This window comes from Oncorhynchus keta, chromosome 32 (genome assembly GCF_023373465.1).
Source record: "Oncorhynchus keta strain PuntledgeMale-10-30-2019 chromosome 32, Oket_V2, whole genome shotgun sequence".
Taxonomy (NCBI): domain Eukaryota; kingdom Metazoa; phylum Chordata; class Actinopteri; order Salmoniformes; family Salmonidae; genus Oncorhynchus; species Oncorhynchus keta.
The window spans coordinates 32,562,691-32,586,503 of record NC_068452.1 but is presented as its reverse complement, the minus strand read 5'-3'; the positions used below and the strand labels follow the sequence as shown (position 1 = coordinate 32,586,503).

Sequence of the window (23,813 nt, the reverse complement as noted above, 5' to 3'; positions counted from 1 at the left end):
CAGTGACAGTGATAGATGCTGATCATCATAGTGACAGTGATAGATACTGATCATCATAGTGACAGTGACAGTGACAGTGATAGATGCTGATCATTATAGTGACAGTGACAGTGACAGATGCTGATCATAATAGTGACAGTGACAGTGATAGATGCTGATCATGTAATAGGGACAGTGACAGTGATAGATACTGATCATCATAGTGACAGTGACAGTGATAGATACTGATCATCATAGTGACAGTGACAGTGATAGATGCTGATTGTAATAGTGACAGTGACAGTGATAGATACTGATCATCATAGTGACAGTGATAGATGCTGATCGTCATAGTGACAGTGACAGTGATAGATGCTGATCATCATAGTGACAGTGACAGTGATAGATGCTGATCATCATAGTGACAGTGATATATACTGATCATTATAGTGACAGTGACAGTGATAGATGCTGATCATCATAGTGACAGTGACAGTGATAGACGCTGATCATAATAGTGACAGTGATTTATACTGATCATTATAGTGACAGTGACAGTGATAGATGCTGATCATCATAGTGACAGTGACAGTGATAGATGCTGATCATTATAGTGACAGTGACAGATGCTGATCGTAATAGTGACAGTGACAGTGATAGATGCTGATCGTAATAGGGACAGTGACAGTGATAGATACTGATCATCATAGTGACAGTGACAGTGATAGATACTGATCATCATAGTGACAGTGACAGTGATAGATGCTGATTGTAATAGTGACAGTGACAGTGATAGATACTGATCATCATAGTGACAGTGATAGATGCTGATCGTCATAGTGACAGTGACAGTGATAGATGCTGATCATCATAGTGACAGTGACAGTGATAGATGCTGATCATCATAGTGACAGTGATATATACTGATCATTATAGTGACAGTGACAGTGATAGATGCTGATCATCATAGTGACAGTGACAGTGATAGACGCTGATCGTAATAGTGACAGTGATTTATACTGATCATTATAGTGACAGTGACAGTGATAGATGCTGATCATCATAGTGACAGTGACAGTGATAGATGCTGATCGTAATAGGGACAGTGATAGATACTGATCATCATAGTGACAGTGACAGTGATAGATGCTGATCATCATAGTGACAGTGACAGTGACAGATGCTGATCGTAATAGTGACAGTGACAGTGATAGATGCTGATCATCATAGTGACAGTGACAGTGATAGATAATGATCATCATAGTGACAGTGACAGTGATAGATGCTGATCATCATAGTGACCGTGACAGTGATCGATACTGATCATCATAGTGACAGTGACAGTGATAGATACTGATCATCATAGTGACAGTGATAGATGCTGATTGTAATAGTGACAGTGACAGTGATAGATACTGATCATCATAGTGACAGTGATAGATGCTGATCGTCATAGTGACAGTGATAGATACTGATCATCATAGTGACAGTGACAGTGATAGATACTGATCATCATAGTGACAGTGATAGATGCTGATCGTCATAGTGACAGTGATAGATACTGATCATCATAGTGACAGTGACAGTGATAGATGCTGATCATCATAGTGACAGTGACAGTGATATATGCTGATCATCATAGTGACAGTGATAGATGCTGATCGTAATACTGACAGTGACGGTGATAGATTCTGATCGTAATAGGGACAGTGATAGATACTGATCATCATAGTGACAGTGACAGTGATAGATGCTGATCATCATAGTGACAGTGACAGAGATAGATGCTGATCGTAATAGGGACAGTGATAGATGCTGATCATCATAGTGACAGTGATAGATACTGATCATCATAGTGACAGTGACAGTGATAGATGCTGATCGTAATAGTGACAGTGACAGTGATAGATACTGATCATCATAGTGACAGTGACAGTGATAGATACTGATCATCATAGTGACAGTGACAGTGATAGATGCTGATTGTAATAGTGACAGTGACAGTGATAGATGCTGATCGTCATAGTGACAGTTATAGATACTGATCATCATAGTGACAGTGACAGTGATAGATGCTGATCGTAATAGGGACAGTGATAGATACTGATCATCATAGTGACAGTGACAGTGATAGATGCTGATCATCATAGTGACAGTGATAGATGTTGATCATCATAGTGACAGTGACAGTGATAGATGCTGATCATCATAGTGACAGTTATAGATACTGATCATCATAGTGACAGTGATAGATGCTGATCATCATGGTGACAATGATAGATACTGATCATCATAGTGACAGTGACAGTGATAGATGCTGATGATCATAGTGACAGTGACAGTGATAGATGCTGATCGTAATAGTGACAGTGACAGTGATAGATGCTGATCGTAATAGGGACAGTGACTGTGATAGCTGCTGATTGTAATAGTGACAGTGACAGTGATAGATACTGATCATCATAGTGACAGTGATAGATGTTGATCATCATAGTGACAGTGACAGTGATAGATGCTGAACATCATAGTGACCGTGATAGATACTGATCATCATAGTGACAGTGATATATACTGATCATTATAGTGACAGTGACAGTGATAGATGCTGATCGTAATAGGGACAGTGATAGATACTGATCATCATAGCGACAGTGACAGTGATAGATGCTGATCATCATAGTGACAGTGATAGATACTGATCATCATAGTGACAGTGACAGTGATAGATGCTGATCATCATAGTGACAGTGACAGTGACAGATGCTGATCGTAATAGTGACAGTGATAGATGCTGATCGTAATAGGGACAGTGACAGTGATAGATACTGATCATCATAGTGACAGTGACAGTGATCGATACTGATCATCATAGTGACAGTGACAGTGATAGATGCTGATTGTAATAGTGACAGTGACAGTGATAGATACTGATCATCATAGTGACAGTGATAGATGTTGATCATCATAGTGACAGTGATAGATACTGATCATCATAGTGACAGTGACAGTGATAGATACTGATCATCATAGTGACAGTGATATATACTGATCATTATAGTGACAGTGACAGTGATAGATGCTGATCATCATAGTGACAGTGACAGTGATATATACTGATCTTTATAGTGACAGTGACAGTGATAGATGCTGATCATCATAGTGACAGTGACAGTGATAGATGCTGATCATCATAGTGACAGTGACAGTGATAGATGCTGATCATCATAGTGACAGTGACAGTGATAGACGCTGATCGTAATAGTGACAGTGATTTATACTGATCATTATAGTGACAGTGACAGTGATAGATGCTGATCATCATAGTGACAGTGACAGTGATAGATGCTGATCGTAATAGGGACAGTGATAGATACTGATCATCATAGTGACAGTGACAGTGACAGATGCTGATCGTAATAGTGACAGTGACAGTGATAGATGCTGATCATCATAGTGACAGTGACAGTGATAGATACTGATCATCATAGTGACAGTGACAGTGATAGATGCTGATCATCATAGTGACAGTGACAGTGATAGATACTGATCATCATAGTGACAGTGACAGTGATCGATACTGATCATCATAGTGACAGTGACAGTGATAGATGCTGATTGTAATAGTGACAGTGACAGTGATAGATACTGATCATCATAGTGACAGTGATAGATGTTGATCATCATAGTGACAGTGATAGATACTGATCATCATAGTGACAGTGACAGTGATAGATACTGATCATCATAGTGACAGTGATAGATGCTGATCGTCATAGTGACAGTGATAGATACTGATCATCATAGTGACAGTGACAGTGATAGATGCTGATCATCATAGTGACAGTGACAGTGATATATGCTGATCATCATAGTGACAGTGATAGATGCTGATCATCATAGTGACAGTGACAGTGATAGATTCTGATCGTAATAGGGACAGTGATAGATACTGATCATCATAGTGACAGTGACAGTGATAGATGCTGATCATCATAGTGACAGTGATAGATACTGATCATCATAGTGACAGTGACAGTGATAGATGCTGATCGTAATAGTGACAGTGACAGTGATAGATACTGATCATCATAGTGACAGTGACAGTGATAGATACTGATCATCATAGTGACAGTGACAGTGATAGATGCTGATTGTAATAGTGACAGTGACAGTGATAGATGCTGATCGTCATAGTGACAGTTATAGATACTGATCATCATAGTGACAGTGACAGTGATAGATGCTGATCGTAATAGGACAGTGATAGATACTGATCATCATAGTGACAGTGACAGTGATAGATGCTGATCATCATAGTGACAGTGATAGATGTTGATCATCATAGTGACAGTGACAGTGATAGATGCTGATCATCATAGTGACAGTTATAGATACTGATCATCATAGTGACAGTGATAGAAGCTGATCATCATAGTGACAGTTACAGTGATAGATGCTGATCGTAATAGGGACAGTGATAGATACTGATCATCATAGTGACAGTGATAGATGTTGATCATCATAGTGACAGTGACAGTGATAGATGCTGATCATCATAGTGACAGTGATAGATGCTGATGATCATAGTGACAGTGACAGTGATAGATGCTGATCGTAATAGTGACAGTGATAGATGCTGATCGTAATAGGGACAGTGACTGTGATAGCTGCTGATTGTAATAGTGACAGTGACAGTGATAGATACTGATCATCATAGTGACAGTGATAGATGTTGATCATCATAGTGACAGTGACAGTGATAGATGCTGATCATCATAGTGACCGTGATAGATACTGATCATCATAGTGACAGTGATATATACTGATCATTATAGTGACAGTGACAGTGATAGATGCTGATCGTAATAGGGACAGTGATAGATACTGATCATCATAGCGACAGTGACAGTGATAGATGCTGATCATCATAGTGACAGTGACAGTGACAGATGCTGATCGTAATAGTGACAGTGACAGTGATAGATGCTGATCGTAATAGGGACAGTGACAGTGATAGATACTGATCATCATAGTGACAGTGACAGTGATAGATACTGATCATCATAGTGACAGTGACAGTGATAGATGCTGATTGTAATAGTGACAGTGACAGTGAAGGATACTGATCATCATAGTGACAGTGATAGATGCTGTTCGTCATAGTGACAGTGACAGTGATAGACGCTGATCATCATAGTGACAGTGACAGTGATAGATGCTGATCATCATAGTGACAGTGATATATACTGATCATTATAGTGACAGTGACAGTGTTAGATGCTGATCATCATAGTGACAGTGACAGTGATATATACTGATCATCATAGTGACAGTGACAGTGATAGATGCTGATCGTAATAGGGACAGTGATAGATAATGATCATCATAGTGACAGTGACAGTGATAGATGCTGATCATCATAGTGACAGTGACAGTGACAGATGCTGATCGTAATAGTGACAGTGACATTGATAGATGCTGATCGTAATAGGGACAGTGACAGTGATAGATACTGATCATCATAGTGACAGTGACAGTGATCGATACTGATCATCATAGTGACAGTGACAGTGATAGATACTGATCGTCATAGTGACAGTGACAGTGATAGATGCTGATCATCATAGTGACAGTGACAGTGATAGATACTGATCATCATAGTGACAGTGATAGATGCTGATCGTCATAGTGACAGTGATAGATACTGATCATCATAGTGACAGTGACAGTGATAGATGCTGATCATCATACTGACAGTGATAGATGCTGATCGTAATAGGGACAGTGATAGATGCTGATCATCATAGTGACAGTGACAGTGATAGATGCTCATGATCATAGTGACAGTGACAGTGATAGATGCTGATCGTAATAGTGACAGTGACAGTGATAGATGCTGATCATCATAGTGACAGTGATATATACTGATCATTATAGTGACAGTGACAGTGATAGATGCTGATCATCATAGTGACAGTGATATATACTGATCATTATAGTGACAGTGACAGTGATAGATGCTGATCATCATAGTGACAGTGACAGTGATAGATGCTGATCGTAATAGGGACAGTGATAGATACTGATCATCATAGTGACAGTGACAGTGATAGATGCTGATCATCATAGTGACAGTGACAGTGACAGATGCTGATCGTAATAGTGACAGTGACAGTGATAGATGCTGATCGTAATAGGGACAGTGACAGTGATAGATACTGATCATCATAGTGACAGTGACAGTGATCGATACTGATCATCATAGTGACAGTGACAGTGATAGATACTGATCATCATAGTGACAGTGACAGTGATAGATGCTGATTGTAATAGTGACAGTGACAGTGATAGATACTGATCATCATAGTGACAGTGATAGATGCTGATCGTCATAGTGACAGTGATAGATACTGATCATCATAGTGACAGTGATAGATGCTGATCATCATAGTGACAGTGACAGTGATAGATGCTGATCGTAATACTGACAGTGACAGTGATAGATTCTGATCGTAATAGGGACAGTGATAGATACTGATCATCATAGTGACAGTGACAGTGATAGATTCTGATCATCATAGTGACAATGATAGATACTGATCATCATAGTGACAGTGACAGTGATAGATGCTGATCATCATAGTGACAGTGACAGTGATAGATGCTGATCGTAATAGTGACAGTGATATATACTGATCATTATAGTGACAGTGACAGTGATAGATGCTGATCGTAATAGGGACAGTGATAGATACTGATCATCATAGTGACAGTGACAGATGCTGATCGTAATAGTGACAGTGACAGTGATAGATGCTGATCGTAATAGGGACAGTGACAGTGATAGATACTGATCATCATAGTGACAGTGACAGTGATCGATACTGATCATCATAGTGACAGTGACAGTGATAGATACTGATCATCATAGTGACAGTGACAGTGATAGATGCTGTTTGTAATAGTGACAGTGACAGTGATAGATACTGATCATCATAGTGACAGTGACAGTGATAGATGCTGTTTGTAATAGTGACAGTGACAGTGATAGATGCTGATCATCATAGTGACAGTGACAGTGACAGATGCTGATCGTAATAGTGACGGTGACAGTGATAGATGCTGATCGTAATAGGGACAGTGACAGTGATAGATACTGATCATCATAGTGACAGTGACAGTGATAATTACTGATCATCATAGTGACAGTGACAGTGATAGATGCTGATTGTAATAGTGACAGTGACAGTGAAGGATACTGATCATCATAGTGACAGTGATAGATGCTGTTCGTCATAGTGACAGTGACAGTGATAGACGCTGATCATCATAGTGACAGTGACAGTGATAGATGCTGATCATCATAGTGACAGTGATATATACTGATCATTATAGTGACAGTGACAGTGTTAGATGCTGATCATCATAGTGACAGTGACAGTGATATATACTGATCATCATAGTGACAGTGACAGTGATAGATGCTGATCGTAATAGGGACAGTGATAGATAATGATCATCATAGTGACAGTGACAGTGATAGATGCTGATCATCATAGTGACAGTGACAGTGACAGATGCTGATCGTAATAGTGACAGTGACATTGATAGATGCTGATCGTAATAGGGACAGTGACAGTGATAGATACTGATCATCATAGTGACAGTGACAGTGATCGATACTGATCATCATAGTGACAGTGACAGTGATAGATACTGATCGTCATAGTGACAGTGACAGTGATAGATGCTGATCATCATAGTGACAGTGACAGTGATAGATACTGATCATCATAGTGACAGTGATAGATGCTGATCGTCATAGTGACAGTGATAGATACTGATCATCATAGTGACAGTGACAGTGATAGATGCTGATCATCATACTGACAGTGATAGATGCTGATCGTAATAGGGACAGTGATAGATGGTGATCATCATAGTGACAGTGACAGTGATAGATGCTCATGATCATAGTGACAGTGACAGTGATAGATGCTGATCGTAATAGTGACAGTGACAGTGATAGATGCTGATCGTAATAGGGACAGTGACTGTGATAGCTGCTGATTGTAATAGTGACAGTGACAGTGATAGATACTGATCATCATAGTGACAGTGATAGATGTTGATCATCATAGTGACAGTGACAGTGATAGATGCTGATCATCATAGTGACAGTGATAGATACTGATCATCATAGTGACAGTGATATATACTGATCATTATAGTGACAGTGACAGTGATAAATGCTGATCATCATAGTGACAGTGACAGTGATAGATGCTGATCGTAATAGGGACAGTGATAGATACTGATCATCATTGCGACAGTGACAGTGATAGATGCTGATCATCATAGTGACAGTGATAGATCCTGATCATCATAGTGACAGTGACAGTGATAGATGCTGATCATCATAGTGACAGTGACAGTGATAGATGCTGATCATCATAGTGACAGTGATATATACTGATCATTATAGTGACAGTGACAGTGATAGATGCTGATCATCATAGTGACAGTGATATATACTGATCATTATAGTGACAGTGACAGTGATAGATGCTGATCATCATAGTGACAGTGACAGTGATAGATGCTGATCGTAATAGGGACAGTGATAGATACTGATCATCATAGTGACAGTGACAGTGATAGATGCTGATCATCATAGTGACAGTGACAGTGACAGATGCTGATCAATAGTGACAGTGACAGTGATAGATGCTGATCGTAATAGGGACAGTGACAGTGATAGATACTGATCATCATAGTGACAGTGACAGTGATCGATACTGATCATCATAGTGACAGTGACAGTGATAGATACTGATCATCATAGTGACAGTGACAGTGATAGATGCTGATTGTAATAGTGACAGTGACAGTGATAGATACTGATCATCATAGTGACAGTGACAGTGATAGATGCTGATCATCATAGTGACAGTGACAGTGATAGATGCTGATCATCATAGTGACAGTGATATATACTGATCATTATAGTGACAGTGACAGTGATAGATGCTGATCATCATAGTGACAGTGATATATACTGATCATTATAGTGACAGTGACAGTGATAGATGCTGATCATCATAGTGACAGTGACAGTGATAGATGCTGATCGTAATAGGGACAGTGATAGATACTGATCATCATAGTGACAGTGACAGTGATAGATGCTGATCATCATAGTGACAGTGACAGTGACAGATGCTGATCGTAATAGTGACAGTGACAGTGATAGATGCTGATCGTAATAGGGACAGTGACAGTGATAGATACTGATCATCATAGTGACAGTGACAGTGATCGATACTGATCATCATAGTGACAGTGACAGTGATAGATACTGATCATCATAGTGACAGTGACAGTGATAGATGCTGATTGTAATAGTGACAGTGACAGTGATAGATACTGATCATCATAGTGACAGTGATAGATGCTGATCGTCATAGTGACAGTGATAGATACTGATCATCATAGTGACAGTGATAGATGCTGATCATCATAGTGACAGTGACAGTGATAGATGCTGATCGTAATACTGACAGTGACAGTGATAGATTCTGATCGTAATAGGGACAGTGATAGATACTGATCATCATAGTGACAGTGACAGTGATAGATTCTGATCATCATAGTGACAATGATAGATACTGATCATCATAGTGACAGTGACAGTGATAGATGCTGATCATCATAGTGACAGTGACAGTGATAGATGCTGATCGTAATAGTGACAGTGATATATACTGATCATTATAGTGACAGTGACAGTGATAGATGCTGATCGTAATAGGGACAGTGATAGATACTGATCATCATAGTGACAGTGACAGATGCTGATCGTAATAGTGACAGTGACAGTGATAGATGCTGATCGTAATAGGGACAGTGACAGTGATAGATACTGATCATCATAGTGACAGTGACAGTGATCGATACTGATCATCATAGTGACAGTGACAGTGATAGATACTGATCATCATAGTGACAGTGACAGTGATAGATGCTGTTTGTAATAGTGACAGTGACAGTGATAGATACTGATCATCATAGTGACAGTGACAGTGATAGATGCTGTTTGTAATAGTGACAGTGACAGTGATAGATGCTGATCATCATAGTGACAGTGACAGTGACAGATGCTGATCGTAATAGTGACAGTGACAGTGATAGATGCTGATCGTAATAGGGACAGTGACAGTGATAGATACTGATCATCATAGTGACAGTGACAGTGATAATTACTGATCATCATAGTGACAGTGACAGTGATAGATGCTGATTGTAATAGTGACAGTGACAGTGAAGGATACTGATCATCATAGTGACAGTGATAGATGCTGTTCGTCATAGTGACAGTGACAGTGATAGACGCTGATCATCATAGTGACAGTGACAGTGATAGATGCTGATCATCATAGTGACAGTGATATATACTGATCATTATAGTGACAGTGACAGTGTTAGATGCTGATCATCATAGTGACAGTGACAGTGATATATACTGATCATCATAGTGACAGTGACAGTGATAGATGCTGATCGTAATAGGGACAGTGATAGATAATGATCATCATAGTGACAGTGACAGTGATAGATGCTGATCATCATAGTGACAGTGACAGTGACAGATGCTGATCGTAATAGTGACAGTGACATTGATAGATGCTGATCGTAATAGGGACAGTGACAGTGATAGATACTGATCATCATAGTGACAGTGACAGTGATCGATACTGATCATCATAGTGACAGTGACAGTGATAGATACTGATCGTCATAGTGACAGTGACAGTGATAGATGCTGATCATCATAGTGACAGTGACAGTGATAGATACTGATCATCATAGTGACAGTGATAGATGCTGATCGTCATAGTGACAGTGATAGATACTGATCATCATAGTGACAGTGACAGTGATAGATGCTGATCATCATACTGACAGTGATAGATGCTGATCGTAATAGGGACAGTGATAGATGGTGATCATCATAGTGACAGTGACAGTGATAGATGCTCATGATCATAGTGACAGTGACAGTGATAGATGTTGATCATCATAGTGACAGTGACAGTGATAGATGCTGATCGTAATAGGGACAGTGACAGTGATAGCTGCTGATTGTAATAGTGACAGTGACAGTGATAGATACTGATCATCATAGTGACAGTGATAGATGTTGATCATCATAGTGACAGTGACAGTGATAGATGCTGATCATCATAGTGACAGTGATAGATACTGATCATCATAGTGACAGTGATATATACTGATCATTATAGTGACAGTGACAGTGATAAATGCTGATCGTGACAGTGACAGTGATAGATGCTGATCGTAATAGGGACAGTGATAGATACTGATCATCATAGCGACAGTGACAGTGATAGATGCTGATCATCATAGTGACAGTGATAGATCCTGATCATCATAGTGACAGTGACAGTGATAGATGCTGATCATCATAGTGACAGTGACAGTGATAGATGCTGATCATCATAGTGACAGTGATATATACTGATCATTATAGTGACAGTGACAGTGATAGATGCTGATCATCATAGTGACAGTGATATATACTGATCATTATAGTGACAGTGACAGTGATAGATGCTGATCATCATAGTGACAGTGACAGTGATAGATGCTGATCGTAATAGGGACAGTGATAGATACTGATCATCATAGTGACAGTGACAGTGATAGATGCTGATCATCATAGTGACAGTGACAGTGACAGATGCTGATCGTAATAGTGACAGTGACAGTGATAGATGCTGATCGTAATAGGGACAGTGACAGTGATAGATACTGATCATCATAGTGACAGTGACAGTGATCGATACTGATCATCATAGTGACAGTGACAGTGATAGATACTGATCATCATAGTGACAGTGACAGTGATAGATGCTGATTGTAATAGTGACAGTGACAGTGATAGATACTGATCATCATAGTGACAGTGATAGATGCTGATCGTCATAGTGACAGTGATAGATACTGATCATCATAGTGACAGTGACAGTGATAGATGCTGATCATCATAGTGACAGTGACAGTGATAGATGCTGATCGTAATACTGACAGTGACAGTGATAGATTCTGATCGTAATAGGGACAGTGATAGATACTGATCATCATAGTGACAGTGACAGTGATAGATTCTGATCATCATAGTGACAATGATAGATACTGATCATCATAGTGACAGTGACAGTGATAGATGCTGATCATCATAGTGACAGTGACAGTGATAGATGCTGATCGTAATAGTGACAGTGATATATACTGATCATTATAGTGACAGTGACAGTGATAGATGCTGATCGTAATAGGGACAGTGATAGATACTGATCATCATAGTGACAGTGACAGTGATAGATGCTGATCGTAATAGTGACAGTGACAGTGATAGATGCTGATCGTAATAGGGACAGTGACAGTGATAGATACTGATCATCATAGTGACAGTGACAGTGATCGATACTGATCATCATAGTGACAGTGACAGTGATAGATACTGATCATCATAGTGACAGTGACAGTGATAGATGCTGTTTGTAATAGTGACAGTGACAGTGATAGATACTGATCATCATAGTGACAGTGATAGATGCTGATCGTCATAGTGACAGTGACAGTGATAGATGCTGATCATCATAGTGACAGTCACAGTGATAGATACTGATCATCATAGTGACAGTGATAGATGCTGATCGTCATAGTGACAGTGATAGATACTGATCATCATAGTGACAGTGATAGATGCGGATCATCATAGTGACAGTGACAGTGATATATGCTGATCATCATAGTGACAGTGATAGATGCTGATCGTAATACTGACAGTGACGGTGATAGATTCTGATCGTAATAGGGACAGTGATAGATACTGATCATCATAGTGACAGTGACAGTGATAGATGCTGATCATCATAGTGACAGTGACAGTGATAGATGCTGATCGTAATAGTGACAGTGATATATACTGATCATTATAGTGACAGTGACAGTGATAGATGCTGATCGTAATAGGGACAGTGATAGATACTGATCATCATAGTGACAGTGACAGTGATAGATGCTGATCGTAATAGTGACAGTGATAGATACTGATCATCATAGTGACAGTGACAGTGATAGATGCTGATCATCATAGTGACAGTGACAGTGATAGATGCTGATCGTAATAGTGACAGTGATATATACTGATCATTATAGTGACAGTGACAGTGATAGATGCTGATCGTAATAGGGACAGTGATAGATACTGATCATCATAGCAACAGTGACAGTGATAGATGCTGATCATCATAGTGACAGTGATAGATACTGATCATCATAGTGACAGTGACAGTGATAGCTGCTGATCATCATAGTGACAGTGACAGTGACAGATGCTGATCGTAATAGTGACAGTGACAGTGATAGATGCTGATCGTAATAGGGACAGTGACAGTGATAGATACTGATCATCATAGTGACAGTGATAGATACTGATCATCATAGTGACAGTGACAGTGATAGATGCTGATTGTAATAGTGACAGTGACAGTGATAGATACTGATCATCATAGTGACAGTGATAGATGCTGATCGTCATAGTGACAGTTATAGATACTGATCATCATAGTGACAGTGATAGATACTGATCATCATAGTGACAGTGACAGTGATAGATGCTGATCATCATAGTGACAGTGACAGTGATAGATGCTGATCGTAATAGGGACAGTGATAGATACTGATCATCATAGTGACAGTGACAGTGATAGATGCTGATCATCATAGTGACAGTGACAGTGACAGATGCTGATCGTAATAGTGACAGTGACAGTGATAGATGCTGATCGTAATAGGGACAGTGACAGTGATAGATGCTGATCGTAATAGGGACAGTGATAGATACTGATCATCATTGCGACAGTGACAGTGATAGATGCTGATCATCATAGTGACGGTGATAATTGCGGATCATCATAGTGACAGTGACAGTGACAGATGCTGATCGTAATAGTGACAGTGACAGTGATAGACGCTGGTCGTAATAGGGACAGTGACAGTGATAGATACTGATCATCATAGTGACAGTGACAGTGATAGATGCTGATTGTAATAGTGACAGTGACAGTGATAGATACTGATCATCATAGTGACAGTGACAGTGATAGATACTGATCATCATAGTGACAGTGATAGATGCTGATCGTCATAGTGACAGTGACAGTGATAGATGCTGATCATCATAGTGACAGTGATAGATGCGGATGGTCATAGTGACAGTGATAGATACTGATCATCATATTGACAGTGACAGTGATAGATGCTGATCATCACAGTGACAGTGATAGATGCTGATCGTAATACTGACAGTGACAGTGATAGATTCTGATCGTCATAGTGACAGTGATATATACTGATCATCATAGTGACAGTGACAGTGATATATACTGATCATCATAGTGACAGTGCCAGTGATAGATACTGATCATCATATTGACAGTGACAGTGATAGATTCTGATCGTCATAGTGACCGTGACAGTGATAGATGCTGATCGTCATAGTGACAGTGATATATACTGATCATCATAGTGACAGTGACAGTGATATATACTGATCATCATATTGACAGTGACAGTGATAGATTCTGATCGTCATAGTGACAGTGACAGTGATATATGCTGATCGTAATAGTGCCAGTGACAGTGATAGATGCTGATCTTAATAGTGACAGTGACAGTGATAGATACTGATCATCATAGTCACAGTGACAGTGATAGATGCTGATCTTAATAGTGACAGTGACAGTGATAGATACTGATCATCATAGTGACAGTGATAGATACTGATCATCATAGTGACCATGATAGATACTGATCGTCATAGTGAAAGTGATAGTCATATTGATAATGATCGTGATGCTGATAGTGATACTGATAGTGATTGTGAGAGAGATCATAACATAGGTAGTTTGTTTTCAGATCCAATGTTAATATGTGCATTGATAGCTCAGCGATATTGGATTACATTCTATGGTGATGTAAGCCTCTCCTCCTAAGAGAGAGAGAAGAGAGAGAGATTAGCTGTCCTGACTAGACTGGCATGACCATTCAGGGGATGTGAGTATCTCTGGAATCTGGATGCATGGAACTAGTTTCACTCTGGTCTTCTTGCTGATCCAGGAGAGCTCAACATGGCACGACACGTAAAGAAAATCACCACTGCCAGTAACACCCCTGCCAGTAAGGATTACAGCTTTCTTTCCCGTTGAGACTTGCTGTCTTTGAAGTATCCTCCTTCATCCCTGGTGCTTTATGTTCATTTCTAACACATGTTTCTGTTCTGAGTGCTTCCCTAAAGCCTTTTCCTGAGGAATACTGTAGCTTTCTTCTCAGAGAAAGCTACAGTATTCCTTTGAACCTACTGTTGAACCTACCTGCCATGGTTGTAATATCTCTGTCATGTTTGACCAAATCCTGGATTTACCGTAAGGGCTCTGACTTAACAGTGTAAACCCATTGACTGTCTGCTTTTATGTATATAGTATCTTGTAAAAGACTGACAATCATATAGCTAGCAAGCCTTCATTCAAGATACTGTTCTGGGTGCTGCGATTATGATGAACATATAACTAAGCACATTACTCATCTGTGATATGATGTAACATAAACTAATATGACAAGTCCCTATGGCTAGCTCTGGTCCAGGGCTACATGTGGACTATCTTCTCTGTCAGTCTATTGGAAGCTAGCTCTGGTCCAGGGCTACATGTGGACTATCTTCTCTGTCAGTCTATTGGAAGCTAGCTCTGGTCCAGGGCTACATGTGGACTATCTGCCCTGTCAGTCTGTTGGAGGCTAGCTCTGGTCCAGGGCTACATGTGGACTATCTTCTCTGTCAGTCTATTGGAAGCTAGCTCTGGTCCAGGGCTACATGTGGACTATCTTCTCTGTCAGTCTATTGGAAGCTAGCTCTGGTCCAGGGCTACATGTGGACTATCTTCTCTGTCAGTCTATTGGAAGCTAGCTCTGGTCCAGGGCTACATGTGGACTATCTTCTCTGTCAGTCTATTGGAAGCTAGCTCTGGTCCAGGGCTACATGTGGACTATCTTCTCTGTCAGTCTATTGGAAGCTAGCTCTGGTCCAGGGCTACATGTGGACTATCTTCTCTGTCAGTCTATTGGAAGCTAGCTCTGGTCCAGGGCTACATGTGGACTATCTTCTCTGTCAGTCTATTGGAAGCTAGCTCTGGTCCAGGGCTAAATGTGGACTATCTGCCCTGTCAGTGTGTTGGAGACTAGCTCTGGTCCAGGGCTACATGTGGACTATCTTCTCTGTCAGTCTATTGGAAGCTAGCTCTGGTCCAGGGCTACATGTGGACTATCTTCTCTGTCAGTCTATTGGAGGCTAGCTCTGGTCCAGGGCTACATGTGGACTATCTTCTCTGTCAGTCTATTGGAAGCTAGCTCTGGTCCAGGGCTACATGTGGACTATCTTCTCTGTCAGTCTATTGGAGGCTAGCTCTGGTCCAGGGCTACATGTGGACTATCTGCCCTGTCAGTCTGTTGGAGACTAGCTCTGGTCCAGGGCTACATGTGGACTATCTTCTCTGTCAGTCTGTTGGAGACTAGCTCTGGTCCAGGGCTACATGTGGACTATCTTCTCTGTCAGTCTATTGGAAGCTAGCTCTGGTCCAGGGCTACATGTGGACTATCTTCTCTGTCAGTCTATTGGAAGCTAGCTCTGGTCCAGGGCTACATGTGGACTATCTTCTCTGTCAGTCTATTGGAAGCTAGCTCTGGTCCAGGGATACATGTGGACTATCTTCTCTGTCAGTCTGTTGGAGACTAGCTCTGGTCCAGGGCTACATGTGAACTGTCTTCCCTTTCAGTCTGTTGGAGGCTAGCTCTGGTCCAGAGCTACATGTGGACTTTCTTCCGTGTTGGTCTGTTTGAGCCCACTGTTCAGGCCATTCCTACATTTCCTAGAGACTGAAAATAATCCCTTAGTCTAGGGAACAAAATGGATTTGCAACATGGCTACAGCAGGCTACAGGTCATTGAGCATGTCATTGCAATTTATGCACTGTTCAATCTTCAGGATATATCCTCATTACATGATGCAGGATGCATCCTGACGTTTGGTAGGACAGTGGGTCAGGCATAGAGATCTTATTCAATTCCTACTGTATATGTCATTCTATGGGGTCGGGTCCTCTGTCTGACCTCCTCCAAGGTCTTAATACCCATCCTAAGAGCTGTAGACCTGGGCTGTAGACTTGGCACTGCCATCCTACTGAACAAAGTATTGGCAATGAGATCTGTGTCCCAAATGGCACCCTTTCCCTTTATAGTGCACTACTTTTGGCCAGAGCCCTATGGGCCTGGCTCTACACTATATAAAGAAAAGATTACTATTTGGGATGCACATAAACACTCTGTGTGTTCATTGGTCTACTCTGTGCATTTCTGATAGTACAGTGATTCTACAGTTCATCAGATCATGGTGGGGTTCCTGACTCACACTCCAACAGTAGGACTGCTGGGTAATTGGAGTGCAGTACATTGTCTCCTGGATGTTTGTAAACATTGTTCTTAATGTTAAGAATGAAATTAATTTTGTAAAGAGGATTGGTACAGTACCAGAAACAGGGAGCCCCCTCCGCCCCTCCCCTTCCCCCCACCGCACAGTTCACAAGGGATTATATCGGTCTGCTATCGAAACTTGGCAAGAGATTCCCCTCCCCCCAATTTTTTTTTGTTGCATTTGCTGGCAATCCCTCTTTATGCTCGGGCAGCAACTGTTGTTGGACTTTAAACGACAGATGAAGACAAGCTGATGAACAGAGCAGGGAAAGAGAGCATGATGGAGAGACGTGAGGTCAAAGGGTGAGGTCCATAGAGAGTGGAGGAGGTAAAGAAGGAAGGAGAGAGGGAATAGAAGGAGGTTAGACTAGACTGGTCTACGTGCATTTTGGTCAGGGTTTTCACTATTCTTCCTCATGTAGAAATGCCATCTGCATGGCTGATGAATTATAATCATGTGCGATTGTCCAGCGGAGGCTGTCTGTTTGTAAATGTGCCACTCAGGTTCCTGACGCTGACTTCACACACCGCCATGTTGCTCTCCAGATGTGTTTATCTCTGGTGGGAGTGGGATTCATCATCCCTCTCTACACTCTGTTGGAGCTGGTGCTGCTGGTCACAGCATTGGAACACTGGAACAGACAGACGAGGCAGACTGAGTCGTTATTAGTTGAATATTATTAGAATGTATCAAACCTGATCAGATTTAAATTGCTTACATAATATTGGTGCTTTTATGTAAAGGTCTTATTTGGATTGCATGTCCACCTGGTTGACGATGTTTGAACCTGTCTCGTCTGATACCTGATGTTAGGCTGGATGTTCCTTCTCTGGTAGAAGTGGGGGGTTTGGTTTAGTGGGTGACTTCGGTGATTCTCTGGTTGACTTGAATAGAATTGTGCACCATCACTCACATTGTCAGATTATCGTTGATCATTCCTATGACATGACTCTCAGATGATTGTCAGAGTGCTTTCTTACTTCGTCTCTCTCCGTCTCTCTCCGTCTCTCTCCGTCTCTCTCTGTCTCTCTCCATCTCCCTCCGTCTCCCTCCGTCTCTCTCCGTCTCTCTCCGTCTCTCTCCGTCTCCTTCCGTCTCTCTCCGTCTCTCTCCGTCTCTCTCCGTCTCTCTCCATCTCCCTCCGTCTCCCTCCGTCTCTCTCTGTCTCTCTCCGTCTCCCTCCGTCTCTCTCCGTCTCTCTCCGTCTCTCTCCGTCTCTCTCCGTCTCTCTCCGTCTCCCTCCGTCTCCCTCCGTCTCTCTCCGTCTCTCTCCGTCTCTCTCCGTCTCCTTCCGTCTCTCTCCGTCTCACTCCGTCTCTCTCCGTCTCTCTCCGTCTCCTTCCGTCTCTCTCCGTCTCACTCCGTCTCTCTCTGTCTCTCTTCCCCAGATCTGTGCCTCGACACTGTCTCCGTCTCCTTCCGTCTCTCTCCGTCTCACTCCGTCTCTCTCTGTCTCTCTCCGTCTCACTCCGTCTCTCTCCGTCTCTCTCCGTCTCCTTCCGTCTCTCTCCGTCTCACTCCGTCTCTCTCCGTCTCTCTCCGTCTCTCTCCGTCTCTCTCCGTCTCACTCCGTCTCTCTCCGTCTCTCTCCGTCTCTCTCCGTCTCTCTCCGTCTCCCTCCGTCTCTCTCCGTCTCTCTCCGTCTCCTTCCGTATCTCTCCGTCTCTCTCCGTCTCTCTCCGTCTCTCTGCGTCTCACTCCGTCTCTCTCCGTCTTTCTCCGTCTCCCTCCGTCTCTCTCCATCTCTCTCCATCTTTCACCGTCTCCCTCCGTCTCTCTCCGTCTCTCTCTGTCTCTCTCCGTCTCCCTCCGTCTCTCTCCGTCTTTCTCCGTCTCTCTCCGTCTCTCTCCCAACTGTTTTCCATCCATCTTTCTCCACCTCCATATCCTGTATTATTCAGGTTGTGGGTACATTCCTTCTCAATGTAATGACATTTATCAGACCTTAACCTGACTGATCTGTCAGATCTATGTTACTCATCTTAGTCAACAGCACCCAACGGTTTCGGTGTTTCCTTGGTATGGTGATGGTGTTAAACACCTCCCTCTCTCACTGTCTCCCTCTCTACCACAGACAGGATGACGAATCAGCAGCCAGTCCACCAGTCTAACAAGGCCCATTATGATGAGCCACCCATTGTTGGAGCTGGAGTGTTGGACTTGTTGGAACCCAAACTTCCCAATAGTTTCTTGGGAACCTACTGTGGCTTCCTCATCCGAAACTCACTGCTCGTCCTCACTATACTGGGTAGGTGCCTACCTCGCTTCATGGTGGTCAACTGTTAGGAAATCAATTATTTCATTGCTTTCAGTGGTTATAAAGTGTTACGCTGCATTTCAGCTTTCTGTATTACCTGCGCTAGCGCACAATTTTTTATATGTAAACATTTTATTAAATGTTTTATTAGCCCATCCCCCTCTTCGGATGACAATAACACACTTTCTCTATTATTTTTTTACAGGTTTTTTACAGCTTTCTCCCACACATTTTACACACATGGCACTTCTCTCTAAGTTTTCTCCACCGTAGTTACATATCAAGCACATAGTTAGTACATACAGTGCATTCGGAAAGTATAAAGACCCCTTACATTTTTTCCACATTTTGTTAAGTTAAAAATGATCAAAATGATATATTTTTCTCATCAATCTACACATAAACCTCCATAATGACAAAGCAAAAACACATTTTTAGACGTTATTGCGAATGTATAAAAACAAAAAAATGGAAATATCACATTTACATAAGTATTCAGGTAATATACTCAGAACGTTGTTGAAGCACCTTTGGCAGCGATTACAGCCTTGAGTCTTCTTGGGTATGACGCTAAGCTTTGCACACCTGTATTTGGGAAGTTTGTCCCATTCTTCTCGGCAGATCCTCATGTTCTGACAGGTTGGATGGTAGCGTTTTCAGGTCTCCCTAGAGATGTTCAGTCGGGTTCAAGTCCGGGCTCTAGCTGGGCCACTCAAGGACATTCAGAAACGTGTCCCAAAGCCACTAGTGCATTGTCTTGGCTGTGTGCTTAGGGTTGTTGTCCTGTTGAAAGGTAAACCTTCGCCCCAGTTTGAGGTCCTGAGCGCTCTGGAACAGGTTTTCATCAAGGATCTTTCTGTACTTTGTTCCGTTCATCTTTCCCTCATTCCTGACTAGTCTCCTAGTCCCTGCCACTGAAAAACATCCCCACAGCATGATGCTGCCACCACCATGCTTCACAGTAGGGATGGTGCCAGGTTTCCTCCAGATGTGACGCTTGGCATTCAGGCCAAAGGGTTCAATCTTGGTTTAATCTGACCAGACCATCTTGTTTCCTATGATCTGAGAGTCCTTTAGGTACCTTTTGGCAAACTCCAAGCAGTCTGTCATGTGCCTTTTACTGAGGAGTGGCTTCCGTCTGGCCAGTCTACCATAAAGGCCTGATTGGTGGAGTTCTGCAGAGATGGTTGTCCTTCTGGAAGGTTCTCCCATCTCCACAGAGGAACTCTGGAGCTCTGTCAGAGTGACCATCGGGTTCTTGGTCACCTCTCTGACCAAGGCCCTTCTCCCCCGATTGCTCCGTTTGGCCAGACGGACAGCTCTAGGAAGAGTCTTAGTGGTTCCAAACTTCTTCCATTTAAGAATGATGGAAGCCACTGTGGTCTTGGGGACCTTCAAAGCTGCAAAATAAATTGGTACCCTTCCCCAGATCTGTGCCTCGACACTGTCCTGTCTCGGAGCTCTACGGAAAATTCCTTCAACCTCATGGCTTGGTTTACGCTCTGACATGTACTGTCAACTGTGGGACCTTATATAGACAGGTGTGTGCCTTTCCAAATCATGTCCAATCAATTGAATTTACCACAGTTGGACTCCAATCTAGTTTTCACTTTGTCATTATGGGGTTTTGTGTGTAGATTAATGAGGATTTGTATTTTTAATCAATTTTAGAAAAAGGCTGTAACGCAACAAAGTGTGGAAAAGGTCAAGGGGTCTGAATACTTTCCAATGCACTGTACACATCACTTCTTGTTGGCACTCGTGTACTTACTGTAAATCCCCCTGGAATGGAAATGAAATCCAATGAGTCAGACGCTGTGATTATAAACCCTCTCAAAATGCTCTTCTGAAGTGTTTCACTGGAATCTCTTCTCTCTGTGCTCTCACGGAAGCTGTAAGGGTGACAGAGGAAACCATTGTGTGGCTGTTGTGCTTACTCCTCTCCTCTGTGAACTGTAACAGGTGTAATAGCGGGGTCGCTGTTTGGGATGCTGCTGCGGTATGTTTCTATTACAGACCCCAACACCCTGATGCTGGTGTCCTTTCCTGGAGACATCCTCATGAGGATGCTGAAGATGCTCATCTTGCCCCTCATCATCTCCAGCCTCATCACAGGTACACTGTTGTAATACACACACACACACACACACACACACACACACACACACACACACACACACACACACACACACACACACACACACACACACACACACACACACACACACACACACACAGTCTTATACAGCTGACCTTGTGGGGACACACAATTCCATCCCATTCAAAATCCTATTTTCCTTTACCCCTAACCCTAAACCTAAACCTAAACCTAACTCTAACCCTAACCAGTACTCTTACCAATCTTAACCATAACCATAACCCTAACCTTAACCCAAAAACCTTAATGTTAAACCTTACCCTAACTCCTAATTCTAACCCTAAAACTAACCCTAGCCCCAAATCCTTAATGTAATTCTAACCGTAGCACTAATTCTAACCTTAACCCTAAACCCCTTAGAAATAGCATCGGACTAACAGAATGTCCTGGTGAGACTTCTGGTGGTCAAATTTGTATTTGTTTACTACTTCTGTTGAGACTTCTGGTTCCCACAAGAATAGTTAAACACGTCCACACACACACACACACACACACACACACACACACACACACACACACACACACACACACACACACACACACACACACACACACACACACACACACACACACACACACACACACACACACACACACACACACATATTCAAGTGGAAGGTGCCCTGCTCATCAGTCTCTCTCCCTCCCAGGTCTGGCTGGTCTGGATGCTCGTTCCAGTGGGAGGATGGGCTCCAGGGCCATGGTCTACTACATGTCCACTACGGTCATAGCTGCCATCCTGGGGGTCATCCTGGTCCTGGGGATCCACCCGGGAAACCCCAAACTCAGGAGCAGTCAGGAGCAGGACACGGCCCCCAAGAACCAGGAGGTCAGCAGTGTGGACGCCTTCCTGGACCTCATCAGGAACCTGTTCCCTGAAAACCTGGTGCAGGCCTGCTTCCAACAGGTAGGACCCAGACCCAGAACTAGAACTGGACCCAGACGCAGAACTAAACTCTGACCCCATCAAACAATGGATGTTCAGTTGTTATTGTGAGATTTGGACCCTATCAAAGCCGGACTTTAATGACCAGCATTGGGAATGTGTGGCTTATGGGGCAATTGTGTCCAATTCGCAATTGATTGTTACAGAGCCTTCAGAAGGTATTACACCCCTTTACTTTCCCCACATTTTGTTGTGTTAAAAAGTGATTCAAATGGATTTCATTGTCTTTTTTTGTCAACGATCTACACTAAATACTCTGTAATGTCAAACTGGAAGAAAAATATTAACATTTGTAAAATATTTGTGAAAAACAAAACAGTAATATATCTTGATTAGAAAAGTACTCAACCCCATTACATGTTAGAGTCACCTTTGGCAGCGATTACAGGTCTGAGTCTTTCTGGGTAAGTCTGTAAGAGCTTTGGATTGTACAATATTTGCACATTATTCTTTTAAAAATTCTTCAAGCTCTGTCAAAAATATAACTAGGCCACTCAGGAACATTCAACATCATCTTGGTAAGCAACTCCAGTGTTAATTTGGCCTTGTGTTTTCGGTTATTGCCCTGCTGAAAGGTGAATTTGTCTCCCAGTGTCTGTTGGAAAGCAGACTGAACCAGGATTTTGCCTGTGCTTAACTCTATTCCGTTTATTTTTATCCTAAAAAACAAGTCACAAGCATACCCATAACATGATGCAGCCACTGCCATGCTTGAAAATATGAGTGATACTCAGTGATGTGTTCTGTTGGATTTTCCCCAAACATAAAACTTTGTATTCTGGACATAAAGGTAATTTCTTTGCCACATTTTTTTGTAGTTTTACTTTAGTGCCTTACTGCACCAAGGATGCATATTTAGGAA

The 23,813-nt window shown here is 42.0% G+C and overlaps 1 protein-coding gene across 1 annotated transcript in view; it reads left to right on the top strand.

Moving 5' to 3' along the window:
• Positions 1–23,813, top strand: part of slc1a9 (solute carrier family 1 member 9) — an 89,042-nt gene that overhangs the window by 20,431 nt on the left and 44,798 nt on the right. Inside the window, exons 2-4 of the mRNA XM_052491433.1 lie at positions 19,665–19,838; positions 21,810–21,962; positions 22,656–22,912. Coding sequence (XP_052347393.1) covers positions 19,665–19,838; positions 21,810–21,962; positions 22,656–22,912 — 584 coding nt within the window. The remainder of the gene's footprint in view (positions 1–19,664; positions 19,839–21,809; positions 21,963–22,655; positions 22,913–23,813) is intronic.